The sequence below is a fragment of the Habropoda laboriosa genome, unplaced genomic scaffold (assembly GCF_001263275.1).
Source record: "Habropoda laboriosa isolate 0110345459 unplaced genomic scaffold, ASM126327v1 scaffold222, whole genome shotgun sequence".
Classification (NCBI taxonomy): domain Eukaryota; kingdom Metazoa; phylum Arthropoda; class Insecta; order Hymenoptera; family Apidae; genus Habropoda; species Habropoda laboriosa.
The window spans coordinates 344,619-359,540 of NW_017100319.1; the positions used below are offsets into that span (position 1 = coordinate 344,619).

General features: G+C 49.9%; 2 protein-coding genes across 2 annotated transcripts in view; both read left to right on the top strand.

Annotated features, from left to right (window-relative positions):
• Nucleotides 1-4,385, top strand: part of LOC108574128 — a 7,367-nt gene extending 2,982 nt beyond the window's left edge. The window contains 12 exon segments of the mRNA XM_017936648.1: nucleotides 216-577; nucleotides 1,280-1,781; nucleotides 1,893-2,090; nucleotides 2,137-2,341; nucleotides 2,407-2,608; nucleotides 2,695-2,931; nucleotides 2,995-3,133; nucleotides 3,199-3,562; nucleotides 3,625-3,837; nucleotides 3,908-4,048; nucleotides 4,137-4,195; nucleotides 4,289-4,385. Coding sequence (XP_017792137.1) covers nucleotides 216-577; nucleotides 1,280-1,781; nucleotides 1,893-2,090; nucleotides 2,137-2,341; nucleotides 2,407-2,608; nucleotides 2,695-2,931; nucleotides 2,995-3,133; nucleotides 3,199-3,562; nucleotides 3,625-3,837; nucleotides 3,908-4,048; nucleotides 4,137-4,195; nucleotides 4,289-4,382 — 2,716 coding nt within the window. The 3' untranslated portion in view covers nucleotides 4,383-4,385.
• Nucleotides 4,386-5,120: 735 nt separating this feature from the next.
• On the top strand, nucleotides 5,121-12,903 carry LOC108574144 (kinesin-like protein KIF2A). Its single transcript, XM_017936668.1, has 11 exons — nucleotides 5,121-5,398; nucleotides 7,166-7,257; nucleotides 7,315-7,431; nucleotides 8,657-8,687; nucleotides 9,266-9,680; nucleotides 9,745-10,318; nucleotides 10,391-10,640; nucleotides 10,712-10,866; nucleotides 10,938-11,144; nucleotides 11,240-11,414; nucleotides 11,922-12,903. The coding sequence occupies exons 1-11, from the start codon at nucleotides 5,332-5,334 to the stop codon at nucleotides 12,869-12,871; spliced, it is 3,033 nt and encodes a 1,010-aa protein (XP_017792157.1). The 5' UTR covers nucleotides 5,121-5,331; the 3' UTR covers nucleotides 12,872-12,903.
• Nucleotides 12,904-14,922: the final 2,019 nt, after the last annotated feature.

A 14,922-nucleotide genomic window follows, 5' to 3' on the forward strand; every position in this document is an offset into this window, starting at 1 on the left:
TCCTTGCTCTTCGAAACACGAAATGTGCAAGCGGAACGTTTTCACGAGAGACGACTCGCCTTCTGTCACAACCCACGATCGTTAATCGTTCCTCGTCCCATTTTCGTTTCGTGCAGGTTTTAAGCTGGGCATCATGTATAAAATAATCCTAACGCCTCTAGTCATCTAACAACGCTTCAGTAAAGATAAGCTAATCGCGCGTCGATCCGCGACAGGAAGATTCACCGAATTTCTATCCATTCGTTCCTTTTCTATCCGTTTATTTTCGTGGAACGTGTACGCGAATTCTCGAATCGGTTGAATCTTTGCGTCGCGTCGATTCGACAAACGCGCCACGGACGAGTGAGACAAGTGGAACGCAGACAAACGAACGCACGAACGTTAAGCAGGTCCGGTAGTCCACGGCGAAGCGAGGACGCGGCAACTTCGGAGGAGGACTCGCCACTGGTCGAATCAACCAAACGTCCCAGGAATCCTAGCCACGACTTTATACTAAGCGGAGTACAACCTTTCACCAAACAAAAAGCGTACAGGCCCATTTCCTTCAACCCTCGACCCCCTCCGTCCATTCCAACTTGACTCTTCTTATTCCTACCATCGAACCAATCTAACGCACAAGCGTGTATATATGTAATATACCCGAATAAAATAACATTTTGTTGTTACAACGCGTCGTTTCATTTCAACCTCGGCAATAGTTGTTGCGTTGACTCTGGTTGTGCTTATACCACCGTCAAGCTGCCACGCATGCGCAGTACTCCCTTTGACTTTTACGCTGCTCCTTTACCAATCTCGCTCGCCAATTATTTCCACGAAATGCAACCGACCGATCATGTCGAGATGGATCCACGACTCCCAACTACCGTGGCCTATTCGTTCAGCACAACATCCAAAACTTTCAGAACCACGCGCTCGAGCGTACACATGTAACTCTTCGATCTTCCTATTACGACATTGCCACCCTCCTGCTTTCTTTCTCATTTCCTATTCTCTCTCTCTCTCTCTCTCTTCTTTTTTCTTTCTTTTCCTTCAAGACCAACCGAATTCGAGTGTTTAATGTCAGAGAGTAGCGACGACGACCGTGAAGAAGAATCGAGGACGGTAGCTGGCAGAATGTCGCGATCGAAAAGTAGAGAAAATGCGAGAGATTTCAAGCTACCCGAACACGCCATTTTCGAAGACACAGACGAGGCACGTGTCACTCGATGTGCAATCGCGTACGCGTGCCTGTGTGTGATGAAATTTTCGCGCCTATTTATTTTGTAGATGATTTTGTCGGTGATTTGGAATAGCAATCACCTCGGGGCAGCTTACTACAACATCGTTACGTCGGAATTATTCGTCATGGAGGACACGATGGACGACGTGGAACGTTTGGATAAGATGAAAGCTCTCTACAGACAATGTTTGCCGCGTTACGTGGTTACGAGCGCTGCCGCGCCCGCTGCCTTTACCAATGCCGTAAAAAGGATACTGACGAGCCAAGTGTCGTCGAACGGGGAAACAAATTCGTGTAACGCCCAGTTGAAAGTAACGTGTAGAAAAGAGCACAACTACGAACGTTGTGCTCACAGGGTGAAGTGTCTTCGACTGGAATCCGAGCCGAAGAATGCGAGCAACGCGGACAGACGAACCTTCTTGAACAGCATACTCAATTTCAAATGTTGCGCGATGATCCACGCGCTCGGCTCGCTTTTATTCTTCGTGGATAAACACTGGAACAACATCGCGTTGGATCCCTCCGGGAAACCGTCGTTCGTATCGTTAAACTACATCTGGCTGTAAGTCCGCCACCACCGTATTATGTTAGATACACATATTATACATTTCGTATACATATACGTATGTATTTGGTGGTATTACAACGGTGCTGTTTACAAAACGATACCAAGCCACGATCTGGTCATGATGGACGAAGATAGCTACAAGGCGTTGAATATCGTTCAAGTCACGGATCATCCGAGTCTCTTGAAATTTGGCAAAACGGTGACGAAGATGAAAGGTGTCAGCCTGTTCTCCTTGTTCAACGGTTACTGCCACTCGAGACCCGGAGTGCAGTTCTTGTGGTAAATCTCGCGGTTAGGTTTATCGTTTCTCTCGTACCTCGCCAGGCTATCGTTTCTCTCGTACCCGCAGGAAGACGCTACATCATCCGACGCGAAATCTCGCGCTCCTCGAGCATAGGTTCAACGTGGTGGAATTTTTCCTCGATCCAACCAACCAAAGTGTCGTGGAAAATTTATCCTCTTGTCTGAAACAGGTCTATCGTTTGAACAACGCCGTGCTCACCTGTTGCTCCGGACCTCAAGCGAAAGCATCCAACTGGTATAAAGTGCACAAGGTACTTACCTCTGCCTCTACCGATCTTTACCTTCTTTACATTCTTTACCTCGATCTACTTTTCAGACCGTCTCGCGTCTAATTTCTATCGCTGACATATGCGAAGAACACGCGGAACAATTAGAGTTATTCAAGCGGATCGCCGAGAGCGTGACCACCGAGATGCAATACGTCAAGTACTTTATCGAGTATATCGTGGATTTCGGCGAGAGCAGGCGAGAGGGGAAGCTGGTAGTTCGACCCAACGTCGATCCTCTCCTGGACGAACGTGCCTATTTATTGATATTGATATAATAATACATACACAGGTATTTCTTCCACGTATACCATCGTAACGCGTTTCTTCCTTGCCAGTGGATCACGTGCGACGCACCTTACCCGAATTGCTCACGCGAATGGGAGAGAAAGATATGCGAGAACATCTTCCGCCTTCTGTCACGGGATGCAATATGTTGTATCTACCAAACATCGGTTACGTTCTAGCGATAAACAAATGGAATCCAACTCCACCCGAGGACGTTACTCTGCCAAATTTGGAATTCAAGTTTTCCATCAATCAGGTGCACTACTACAAAAGCTCTTCGGCCAAAGGTCTCTTTTTTCCCCTCCGCGTAAGAGTCGCAAGACGAAATTTCTGATCGCGAACGATTGCAGAACTGGACGAGACCGTGGGCGATATCGTGTTGAAGATAGCCGTGCGGCAAAATCATATAATGCAAAAGCTGGTACGGTACGTAAGGAAACATACCGGAAAAATTTTGCAGGCGATTCAACTATGCGCCGAATTAGACACGTAGGTAGAGAGTAGTAGAACCGTTATCGTTGGAGGAGTGATTATAGCGCGCTCCACCGTTGCAGCCTACTCGCGTTCTACAAAGCGGCGCGCGATTATAATTACACCAGACCGAACGTAACGGATTCGAAGATTCTAGACGTGACCGAGGGACGTCACCCGTTGATGGAATGCGCCACCACCTTCGTCCCGAACCACGTTTCCTCTGGCAACGGCAACAGCTTGATCAAACTTTTAATAGGACCGAATTCTTGCGGCAAGAGCGTGTATCTGAAACAAATCGGACTGATCGTATTCATGGCTCACATAGGTTCTTACGTTCCTGCAACATCCGCCACGATAGGGGCAGTTACCCATATCCTAACCCAAATGTCCAACACCGAAAGCATCGCACTAAACGCGAGCTCCTTTCTGCAGAATGTTCGGCAGGTAGGTTCGTCGCCTTACTCGCTCGATGGGCCGACCAAACGAAAGAAACGTTCGTATTTCAGATTAACGTTGCTTTACGCGCATCCACGCCCAACTCGGTCGTGATAACGGACGAATTGGACAGAGGAACGTCCGAAACGAGCGGATTCTCGCTGGTCGCGGCCGTTTTGAACGCGTTCGTCGAAAGGGGCGCCGATTGCCCTCACGTGTTTGTCGCTACGCACGCATACACCGTGCTCCCGTTTCTCCGTCGATCATCTTTGATCGAGTGTCAGGTGACGAAACTTTCTTAACGAATCGTTCTTCTCAGGACCGTTCCACCGAAATTCCTCTCCACTCTTCCAGACGTTCGAATACACGATTAACGAGGACGAATCGGTGGCCTTTCTCTATCGACTGACCAATGGCAGCGCCACGCGCAGTCTCGCGCATCACGTGGCGAGAATATCCGAATTGGACGAAGATGTCGTTAAACGAGCGTTGGAGGTAGGTCTAGAGTCTAGAACGATCCGATCCGTTTCGACAACGTGTTTCAATAAATACCCGATAGAAAATGTGATTAATCTGATCGCAGGTATACGAAAAGATCAAACGAGGCGGTCTACCCTCGACCAGTCATCTACGCTTCGAGACGTAAGACGATTTTCACGTACCGTGACGCGAACGCGCACGCGCACGCGAACGCGAACGCCAACTTTTGCTAATCGCGCGGGACGTTGCTTTCAGGTTGAAACGAATCGTAGATCGATTTGAAACCGGCCAACATTTCGATTTGAAGGAACTGAAGTCGCTGGTGCGACGAGCCGTTCTTCCCAAATGATTCCACGCCTACTCTTCTCAACTGTTTCACAGACGAATCGAAATGTATCTTTCTCGAATAAAACGTCGCAATTAAACGGAAAATTCAATCTCCCGCTCGTTCTTTCTTCCTTCTTTCTCTTGGAGAAAATGGCGGACGTAAAATGTAACGGTTGGAGCGGCCGATAGATGGCAGAAGGATACAGCTATCCGAGGCAAAAAACACGAAGTGTAATAGATGTCGCGGTGGTGGTGGTCGACCGAAAGTTGGCGCTCGCAGTCTTTCCGTTGTCAATAACGGACACTGGCAGTATCCCGGCACAAAATCTCGGAAACATCTCGTTCGTGAAATTCAACGAATCTCCGTATGTAATATCGAGTCGTGGTGTCTTTACTTTGGCGTACGTTGAATTTGGTGAAAGAAGAGCGTGCTGTCGCTCGGAATACGCGACGTATCGGTTTAAAAGAGAATTGGGAAAACGGGCGTGCCTTGGACGGATCGGCGACGTCCCTGACGTGAAAATATACAACGGCGAGAGGCGGCGAGCAACAGCAACGGCGAGACTGTGACTGCGACTGCGACAATCAGCAGTAGCAGCGGTAGGAACGGTACGGAAACTACGACAGCGCGTACGAGCAAAATAGAGCAGAACAGCAGCAGCAACGACGGTGACGGCCAGGGAAAAGTACTAGTACGGCGGAGGAGAAGAACGCAGCACCGCCGCGTGATTTTGAATGCGAACGCAGCCGTAACTGTCAACGGTCGAATTCGGAAGTCTCGCGAACTATACACTCCTCGTAAGGCTTCTCTCGCGAGAATCGTCGCGTTCTCGTTGCGTCAACCACGATATCGTCATCATCGTCATCGTCGTCGGTTGTGGTCGTGGTCGTCGTGGTCGTCGTTGTTGTGTTCAGTTCGGCGAAGAACCGGTCGTTTTACAGTGTTAGCTACGGCGTGAGAACGCGACTAAATGACCATGGACCACGGTATGTGCAACATCGGGACCGGCGACAGCATAAATATCAAGAGGACGGACGGTGAGTAACGCATCTCGCGGAAGTATTTTTAGACCTTTTCAGACGGTCGATCGCACGCGCCAACTATCGCGGGTCTGGTTCCAACGAAAATCGAGCACGACTGCGAAGAGATGCACGGAGAGAATTAGCTTCGGCCTTTCCCTTTTTCCTTTTATTTCGTTTATCTGTGGAATCGCGGTGGACGGATAACGGGGCGCGAACACCGACCACCGACCACTTTTACGTCGGTACCGCGACACATGTGCCAACACGCGGCATGTGGCATTTTCCCCGTGGAAACGTTGCTCGTCGTGTCGTAGATTTTCGCGAGTACATAGCGTCTCGGTTCTCGTGCAACGAACAATCGACCGGGGAACCATCTTTCGACTAGCTGCCACGGCACGTTGCTCCTAATTCTCGAGTACATAGTTGGTCAGCTATCTGCTATACTGTCGCGGTACGTGTACACCTGCGCGCAGCTCCCTCCTGTGTATGTACATATAAATAATCGCCCTTGCGTTTCGCCTGGCAACGCTAACGTATCCCACGTCGTAGCCATATTTGTTTTCTTTCGTTCGTTTCTTTAAACCGGGCTCGTGCGCAGCACATCCTAAGGAAATGTGGTGCACAAGCTCTGGGGCACGGGGTTAGACGGACGCGGTTCGCTGTACTAGCGATCCAGCTGCTGGAAGACGGGGACGGATATCCTTTCACCGCGGCGACGCGTCTCTTTCGTACAACCAGACCGGACCGTTTCCTTCGAGTCATTAATCGCGTTCCTCTTACGCGCTCCAAATGCTGCGCGCGAACGCCCCTAGAAATTGTTCAAACGTTCGACACCAACGGTCGATTTTTCTTCCTCGAAGAAATCGCCACCTCGCCCTCGTTTCGCATGCAACGTATGACTCGAAGGGAAAACCGATGTCTCTGGACCGCCTTCGATTTTATTTATTCGTCGTCTCCGTCTCTCGGCGAACGAGTGAGTCAGAACTATGGCCAATAAAGGAGAGAGTCGCGTCGTGTTGTGCTTGCTTGCGATCGATCGAAGGGCGAAAGATCCCGTCGCGGAGAGTCGGTATACAGTTACCTACCGTACGTACACGGCCCGCCCAATTTCGGACCTGTTATACACGCGATAATAGATTTCTAGCCTGCACCCGTCCACGTAGTCCCTTCGACGAAAACAATCGTATTATCTGGACGTGCGTCGCGTGCGTCCGTGATACCAACGTTTACCGTAGGCGGCGGTTGCGTGTCGGCGCACGACGCGTTCGCCGGAGGAACGCAACAAGTGGCCGACTCCAGTTCCCCCCGGTGCCTCGGGAATGCCGGGAACAACGACGTGGAGCGAGAATATCTCGACGTCGCGAGATATCGCGATCGCGATCGCGTCGCGTAGGCCTTGTCCGAAATCGAAAGCGAGCCGCGCGTGGTCGAGCCGCACGTGGGCGCCGCAACCTTATAAGGATGCCCGTCGCGAGATTCTTACCTTACCTTACCTTTCGTCTCATCTCCTCTTGCGTCATCCACGAATCCGTCCTCCGTTCCCCCGCCTCCCTGGCGAACAACCCCTGTTGGAACGCGAACGCGCGTTCGTTTAAACTTCCCAGTCACCCACGCCAACGATCCATATAAGTGCATATGTACGTGGCATTTATCGAACCATCCCCGTCGTCACAGCCGTCGTCACAGCAATCGATTCCCGCATTGTCTGCGATTACGGTCACGCGGCAGGACGGGGTTTACCCTCTGAAATCGAAACTATGCCGTGTTGCGTTCTCGTTTCAGGTCGCATCCATTCGGCAGTCGTCTCTGGCATTAATTGGGAACAGCGCACTGTCACCGTAGAATGGTTCGAGAAAGGAGAGAGAGGTAGTAACGTAGGGAGGTAGGAAACTCCTAAACACCTAACGAACACTTTGTCGCCTCGGTTTCAGGTGGAGATCGACGCGATCCTCGCCTTGAATCCCGACCTCACGACTCCGAAAACCATGGGACCACCACCTGTTCAGATGAACAATTGTCGCGACGGGTCGATGCCCTCGAAACCAAGGGTACGTATCGCTCGTTCCTTCCTTCCTTCCTTCCTTCCTTCCTTCCTTCCTTCCTTCCTTCCTTCCTTCCTTCCTTCCTTCCTTCCTTCCTTCCTTCCTTCCTTCCTTCCTTCCTTCCTTCCTTCCTTCCTTCCTTCCTTCCTTCCTTTCTTCGTTCGGAAAAAACAAAAGTAAAGAGAAAAAAGTAGTGGAATCATACGCGCGCGCGTAAACGTATGCACGCACGCGCGCGCACACAACACAACACAACACACACACCCACAGCCAGACCGGAACCACTACCACGACACGATCGACGCGCGCCTCGAACGATGGCTAGTACAACCTGTCATCTGCGTTCGCTCGTTCGGTGCAACGAGGAGAGGAGGGAAAGGTGCACCGATCGAGCAACGACGATCAACGTCTCTTCGTCGTTCCCGCTACTAACACGATGACATATTTTTTCCTCCATGGACGCTGCTCATTATCACGGACTTGGGCCGACGATGGATCATCACCGATCGAAACTCCCAATACGCATCGTCGTCTCATCGCCTCCCGCGTCTCCGCAATCTCTACCGGGACGCGCCTCTCTTTTCCTTCCTTTCTTCTCGCTCCCGAATCGAATCGAATCGAATCGAATCGAATCGAATCGAATCGAATCGAATCGAATCGCTTCTCTGTCGCGAAATCCTTCGAAACGAAACGCAGGACTTTTCCGGCGAAGAGGACGAGGGGTTGGACGAGTCGGAGAACCAAGAGGAAGGCTCCCTTGGACGACACAGTGGTCACGCCGCAAGAAACGGCCTTGCATCCGCAACGCTTCCTGTACGAGTCATTTCTTCTCTTTCGGTAAACGTGCCGATCCCACGCTCTCCTCCTCCTCCTCCACTCTTTGTTCGCTTCCCTAGTTCCTCCCACGTTCCGGGCATCGATCGCACTCGATACGACATGTCTTGCCATTTCCTCCGCTTGATCATTCTCACGCGTCTCATCCCGGTTGCGATGAAACAACGTTACGTTCTTTTCCACCAACATTTCTCGACACAGCGTTTCGATCAACGCGTTTCACCCGTTTTCCCGTACACTTGGCTGTCGACCAACGTTTCACCCACTTTATGATTTTCTCTTTCATTTTGTCGTCTTTTTTTTCTCCTCTTCAAGCATCATTGGGTTATAAAGCAGCGAGCTTTACAACACCGATCGAAGACGTTGCGATATGTTCTCTCTGTTTTTTTTTTTGCAGCATTCTACCAAGCCATCGATTCCAGTGAAAGGTACGTCGCGTGGAAGTATAAGCTTCCCACCCTCGAAATTTCCGCGGCGGGGTTTAGCGGGAATGTCGCGATCGTAAATAGGATTGGTGAGTCTAGGAACGAATCGATTTTCCGCGAACGTAAATAGGTAGGCAGGGTTGTAGGAGCGCGTGGCCTGGCTTCTCCGAGCGTTCGCCGTCCACGCTCCTGCGCCGTATGCAAAAGCGTGCAAGGGCAAGGACCTCGACGAACGATGCACGACGACGTCGTAGTTTACTGGACAGAACAGCCACGTCGCGCGCTGCTCGCTTTCTCCGAGCCCCCTCCCCTTTCTCTATTTCCCCCGCAAACGCGGCCGATTCGCGATCGAAATCTCGCGGTCAGTGTTCGTCGTCATGAGGTTCGATCCGTTGAGCTACTGTTTCGGGAAGAGAAATAAGATCGACCAGGAGCCGAACATCGAGGAGAGAGTTAAACACGGTAACCACCGCGCGATCGTTCCCTTCGAACTTGCTACTCGAGGGTGGAGAAGAATTCGCTACCCTCCATTCCGTCGGAATCCTCTTGGACGGTTCTCGCGACTCATGTATCGTTTGCAGCCGGCTCCAACAGACAATTGCCGCGACAAGCGGGTCGACCGACCAACATAATGCCACCTGGCAGCACCGTGAATGGCCACGGAGACACAGTGGCAACGAGCAGGCTCGAGCTCGAGAATATAACCACCATACCCACTCCAACTACGACGCCCGCTTCCTTCAATTTGACCGCCGCAGCACAGGCCAAACAGAAGCAGCAGCAGCAACAACTGATGCAGCAGCAGCAGCAACAACAGCAGCAGACGCAGGTTGAAAACGGACGAGGTAGACGATCGAACGTGGTGAAAGAGGTCGAGAGGCTGAAGAAGAACCGGGAGGAGAGGAGACAACGGCAGGCGGAGCTGAAAGAAGAGAAGGAAGCTCTGATGAATTTGGACCCGGGCAATCCGAACTGGGAATTTCTCGCTATGATAAGGTCAGTCGATTCGTCCATTCCTTACGATGCCGACACCACCAACAACGTCCATTTCCGTTCGCAGGGAATATCAAAACAGCATAGACTTCAGGCCTCTGCGAGAAACGGACATCGTGGAGGATCATCAGATCACCGTATGCGTGCGGAAACGTCCGTTGAACAAGAAAGAGGTGACGCGGAAAGAGGTGGACGTGATCAGCGTGCCCAGCAAGGACCAGATGGTGGTTCACGAGCCGAAGGCAAAAGTAGACCTAACCAAATATTTGGAGAACCAAATTTTTCGATTCGATTACGCGTTCGACGAAACCTGCACCAACGAGATCGTTTACAAGTACACCGCCAAGCCTCTCGTTCAGACTATCTTCGAGGGTGGAATGGCCACGTGTTTCGCTTACGGGCAAACGGGAAGCGGAAAAACTCACACCATGGGCGGTGACTTTAACGGGAAAACGCAGGACTGCAAGAAAGGCATATACGCGATGGTGGCCAAGGACGTATTCAAGTGTCTCACGCTCTCCAAGTACCGTCCTTTGAATCTAGTGATTTCCGCCAGCTTCTTCGAAATCTATTCCGGCAAGGTGTTCGATCTGTTGGCCAACAAAGAGAAGCTTCGAGTGTTGGAAGACGGCAAGCAACAGGTACGTACGAATTTCGTTTCTTCGACCCAAGAGAGCACGTGTGTTAACGTTGCCACATTTCGCATGCCGCAGGTACAAATAGTGGGATTGACGGAGAAGGTGGTGGAGACTTGCGACGAGGTGCTGAAGCTGATCCAGCACGGGAACAGTGCCAGGACCAGCGGACAGACCAGTGCCAACTCGAACTCATCGCGATCACACGCGGTCTTTCAGATCATAGCGCGGACGCCGGGCACGCACAAAGTTCACGGGAAATTCTCTCTGATCGATCTTGCGGGTAACGAAAGAGGAGCGGACACGTCGTCCGCCAACAGACAAACTCGTAAGTTTTCGATCGATCTGAAATCTCCTGGTCCCTACCCTGCATCGCTTCCGAACCGTCGTTGTTCGTAGGAATGGAAGGAGCCGAGATAAACAAGTCGTTGTTAGCGCTTAAAGAATGCATCCGTGCGTTGAGTCGCAAGGGTACGCATTTACCGTTCAGAGCCAGCAAGCTGACGCAAGTGTTGAGGGACAGCTTCATCGGCGAAAAATCTAAAACTTGCATGGTAATTCGTTGAAATTCTCCAGTTGCCTGTTGTGAAAAGAAACTATTCGCGATATAATTGCCCGTTCGTAGATAGCAATGATCAGTCCGGGAATGAGTTCCTGCGAGCACTCGCTCAACACCCTCAGATACGCCGACAGGGTGAAAGAGCTAGCTGCGACCGATCCGACGGAAGTGAAAGTTTCCCCAACCGACGACGAACGGGAATTGAAGATAGAAGAACAGCTGAACGACAGCGCGTTGTCGGACAGTGATTTGGCCCAACTTCGATCGCTGAACGTAAGTTGGAATCGTTTAGAAATACCGTTCGACCGAGATTGCTCCTTGTTGTACTTTCATCTCATCCTCTGTTCGCACGTCCTTCTCTTCGTCAGGAGGGCGAGATTTCGCAGGACCTCTACACGTTCCACGAAGCAGTGTCGGCGCTACAAATGCTGGAAGAGGAAGTTCTGGACACGCACAAAATGGTCATAGAGAATACGACCAGATTTCTGAGTGGCGCGCAAAGCGTATTTACCGCGACCCACGAAGTAGACTATGACCAAGAAGGTAAGACTCTCAGACGTGTCCTCGTACTCCGTCTTTACGAATCGTCAGTTTAGAGTTTTACACGCGTATGCATACATTGCAAGCACCAGCGCATTTCCTCTTTTTCCATCTTTCGTTTCGATTTCGAGGATTCTGCAACTTTTACTCACGCCTCTTGTTCCGACACACGCAACACGTTCCTACTCTTTTGCATGCCCCTACGTAATCGTTCTTTTTCTATCTCTAGTCTCTTTCTTCCGCTTTCTTTCTTTTTCTTTTTTTTTTTTTTTTTTTTTCTTTCGACAATTCGATAACGCATGTCTGTTCCGCCTCGTCGTGTCTGTTTCGTTCTCCTTTCGAAAAGTCTAGTCGATCGACTATACTGCGTACGCAGTTTCGAGGAAACGACGCGCGTAAATTGAATAAATATACGTGTCCCCACGGCAGAAAATTAAATAAATACGGTGAAAAGAGAAGAAAAAACCATGGAATTCCAAGCGTTATTGTGTATGTGGAATTTTGCGACAGATTCACGCGCTAAAGGTAAGGCAAACGCCGCTGGCTACCTGTTAAAACGGAACATAGAAGATGGCAGGACCACCTCGACGACGACGACGACGACGGCAACATCAACGAGGATACCCGAGCCAATGCACGACCGTGTCCACAACGCTTTGGACGGTGACGCCTGGTCCGATCTAAATAGGATCATTGACGCGAGGACAAAGAGTTCGTTAAGGTCCCCTTGGAGAGACGAGATGGAACGTTGTAAAAGCGACAGCAGTTCGTGCGATACCGATTGCGAGTCGTTGTCGAGCGTTGCTCGAACGGCGTTCCGCGTCACGGTAAACACCAGTTATGCAAGGTCTTCGTCGTGTATCGAGGATCGCTCGGAAAACGATCGCTGGACCTCGTTGAGTCGCTCGCAACCATTTAAACGGTGCAGCGTTGGCAAAAAGAGAACGCAAAAGTACCACTGGTCCGGCACGTTCAACGACCGTGTGAAAAAATACTCGTCCCTCCGTGACAAGAGGGGTCAAGTCGAAGCGTTTCACTCGTTCCGCGGGGCTGATAACGATCGCGAGCGCGTCGTTGATCAGAACGATTACAATTACAACCTGGGAGCGTTCCAAGAGGAGAAGGCTGCGGTGAAGAGGAAACTGTTTTGCTACAATAAAATCAATCTGTGCGACGAAAGTAGCGAGAATAACGAAAAGGCGAAACGTAAAGACCACTTCAACATACCGCAGGAGAATTGGACTGCGGCTTGTGGAGAGCGAAACGGAACGATCGAGGAGAAGTATTTGGAAAGTGGAAAAAGATTCCGCCGAAACGACGAAACACGCCCTTCCTTATTCTCGTACACATTCAAACTTTGCAACTTTTTACTCTCGTTTCTCAAAAACATCGTTCTCTTTACGTTTCTACCCGGCCTCTACGTGGCCTTTTTCATGTACGTAACGACAGCGCAACAGTGATAAATCTCTTTGGTTCACTGCCATTCTTCGCACACCCAATTATTTTCTATTATCCCTCCTCTATTTTCCTATCTTGTGACCTCGGTAACCGTTTTTTTAAACTTTAACTAGTTTCTCTTTTATTTACTTCTTTTTTATTTTTCTCCCGTTAGACTAAATGTTGTGACAACATAGTCGAAGCAGTTTGCGGACAATAAACTCCCTCTGTGCTCCAACGAACGCGTTCTTTATTTTCACCCACTCGATTGGGTATTCGAGTTTGATTTTATAGAGAACGGAACTGTTAGGGAAGCGAATAGCAATCTCGCTAAACGTAATAGGGACGTCTAGGGGTATACATATGTATGTATAGGAACAAGATACGAGGCTTTTGTGGTGCGCATTTGCCGCACAAAAATCATCGTTGCTTTCTAGTTACCCGTAAAAGGATGCAAAGGCTCGAACACCACCACCAACCACACAACAACAATAACAACAACATTAACGACACGTTTGAACGTAACACGTTACGAAACCCTTGCAGATTTGAGACGGAAAAGAACAAAGTTTGACTCGGCCAACCTGAGGAGGTTCTCGTTGCGTAGACGTCTGATAGAGAGAAAACAGTTTTCCGACGGTACGAATTCATTCGATTCACAATCATATATATACACACACACATACATACATACATATACATGTATAAAGACGAAACTTGCTTGCTTAATACGCACTAAAGTTCAACTAATTACACGTTCGTACGAGTCACGATTCGCGGGAGCATCATCAATGCATTTACATCGAAGCCCTAAAAAAAGTAACAATCACAAACACTAGCCGCACAATTTATCCTTAGGCTATCCGTAAATTCGAATCGTTTAACAGTTTAACGAGACTCGTTGCAAATGAAAAGAATTGGATGGGACCGGCAGCATCGCGGCAGGGTGGACAGAGTTGAATTTTTTTTTTGTTTTTCTCTCTCTTATCGTTAGTATCGTCGGATCTTGTTTTCTGCCACGAGCCAAAGTAAACTCTTCTTCCTTTTTCCGTGGCACAACAGAACCGCGCTACTTTTCCACTTTCCACCAACCCCGAGCCAACGCCGAACGATCGATTTTTAGCAGGTGCATTCCGCTTAGTGTACAACACACATGATGATATTGTTAATAAATATTATTTTTCTGGATTGCTAATGTAACGATATTGTGTTTCCTCCGCACTAACTCTAGCCTGTAACGAGAAAGCGAGCGGATATTTTTCACCTAACCGACACGCTTCGAACACGCTCCGAACACGCACTAACACGTAATGCGTTATATCGCAGCGAACGATTGTGTACCCTGCCGCGGCGTGTTGCGTATTCTCTCTGGTTTCGAAGGGAACAGTCGACGCGGGTGGGGCAGTTGACGTCGAAATTCCTGCTTATCTTCTCACACGCAGATATTCACCAGATTTCTCTTCCATTCGGCATCGCGAGTACCAAGAGATAGCACAGCCAAGCATTCAAACCGCATTCTCTGTTGCAGAGTATGCCCAAAAGTGGGAGCAGCTACTGGTGCTGCAGCGCAACATCTTGAACGCTGCGATAGACCAAGTGAGTCAGTTCCGCGGGCAGCTGTTGCAAGAGGAACAGATCAGCCAGAAGATGACGCGAACTCGTAATTCACGGTATAATTAAGCCTGGATGCATCCTCCTACGCGTGACACAGAAAGATGGATGATGCGTGAAGAGAAACATCTGCTGGTTATGGCGACGACTAGGACCGACTAGGACGACAATGACCAAGACGATTCGAAGGAGAGCGACAATGCTAATGAAGGAGGGGTGGGGCAGGAGGAGACGAAGAGAAGAGAGCAGGCTGGGAGGAAGAGAGTGAGCAGGGAAACGAAAAAGCTGTCTTCAAACCGTCGACCTCTCTCCCTCTCTATCTCTCGTCACTTTGTCCGTGGGTGGTGGTCCGTCGTCGATAGCCGACGAAGAGAGCTCTAGCCGGCAGATCCCCGTCCATGCTAGTTGCCGCCTTTCCTCTCCTATTTCTCCCTTCGTCCCTCCTATTTCTTTCACACGCGTT

Excerpts from the sequence above, each read along its gene's own strand:
- LOC108574144 (XM_017936668.1), top strand. The coding sequence starts at position 5,332 with ATGACCATGGACCACGGTATGTGCAACATCGGGACCGGCGACAGCATA. Across the intron at positions 10,319-10,390 it reads TGGAAGACGGCAAGCAACAG|GTACAAATAGTGGGATTGAC; the intron begins GTACGTACGAAT and ends CGCATGCCGCAG. Across the intron at positions 11,415-11,921 it reads AGTAGACTATGACCAAGAAG|ATTCACGCGCTAAAGGTAAG; the intron begins GTAAGACTCTCA and ends ATTTTGCGACAG.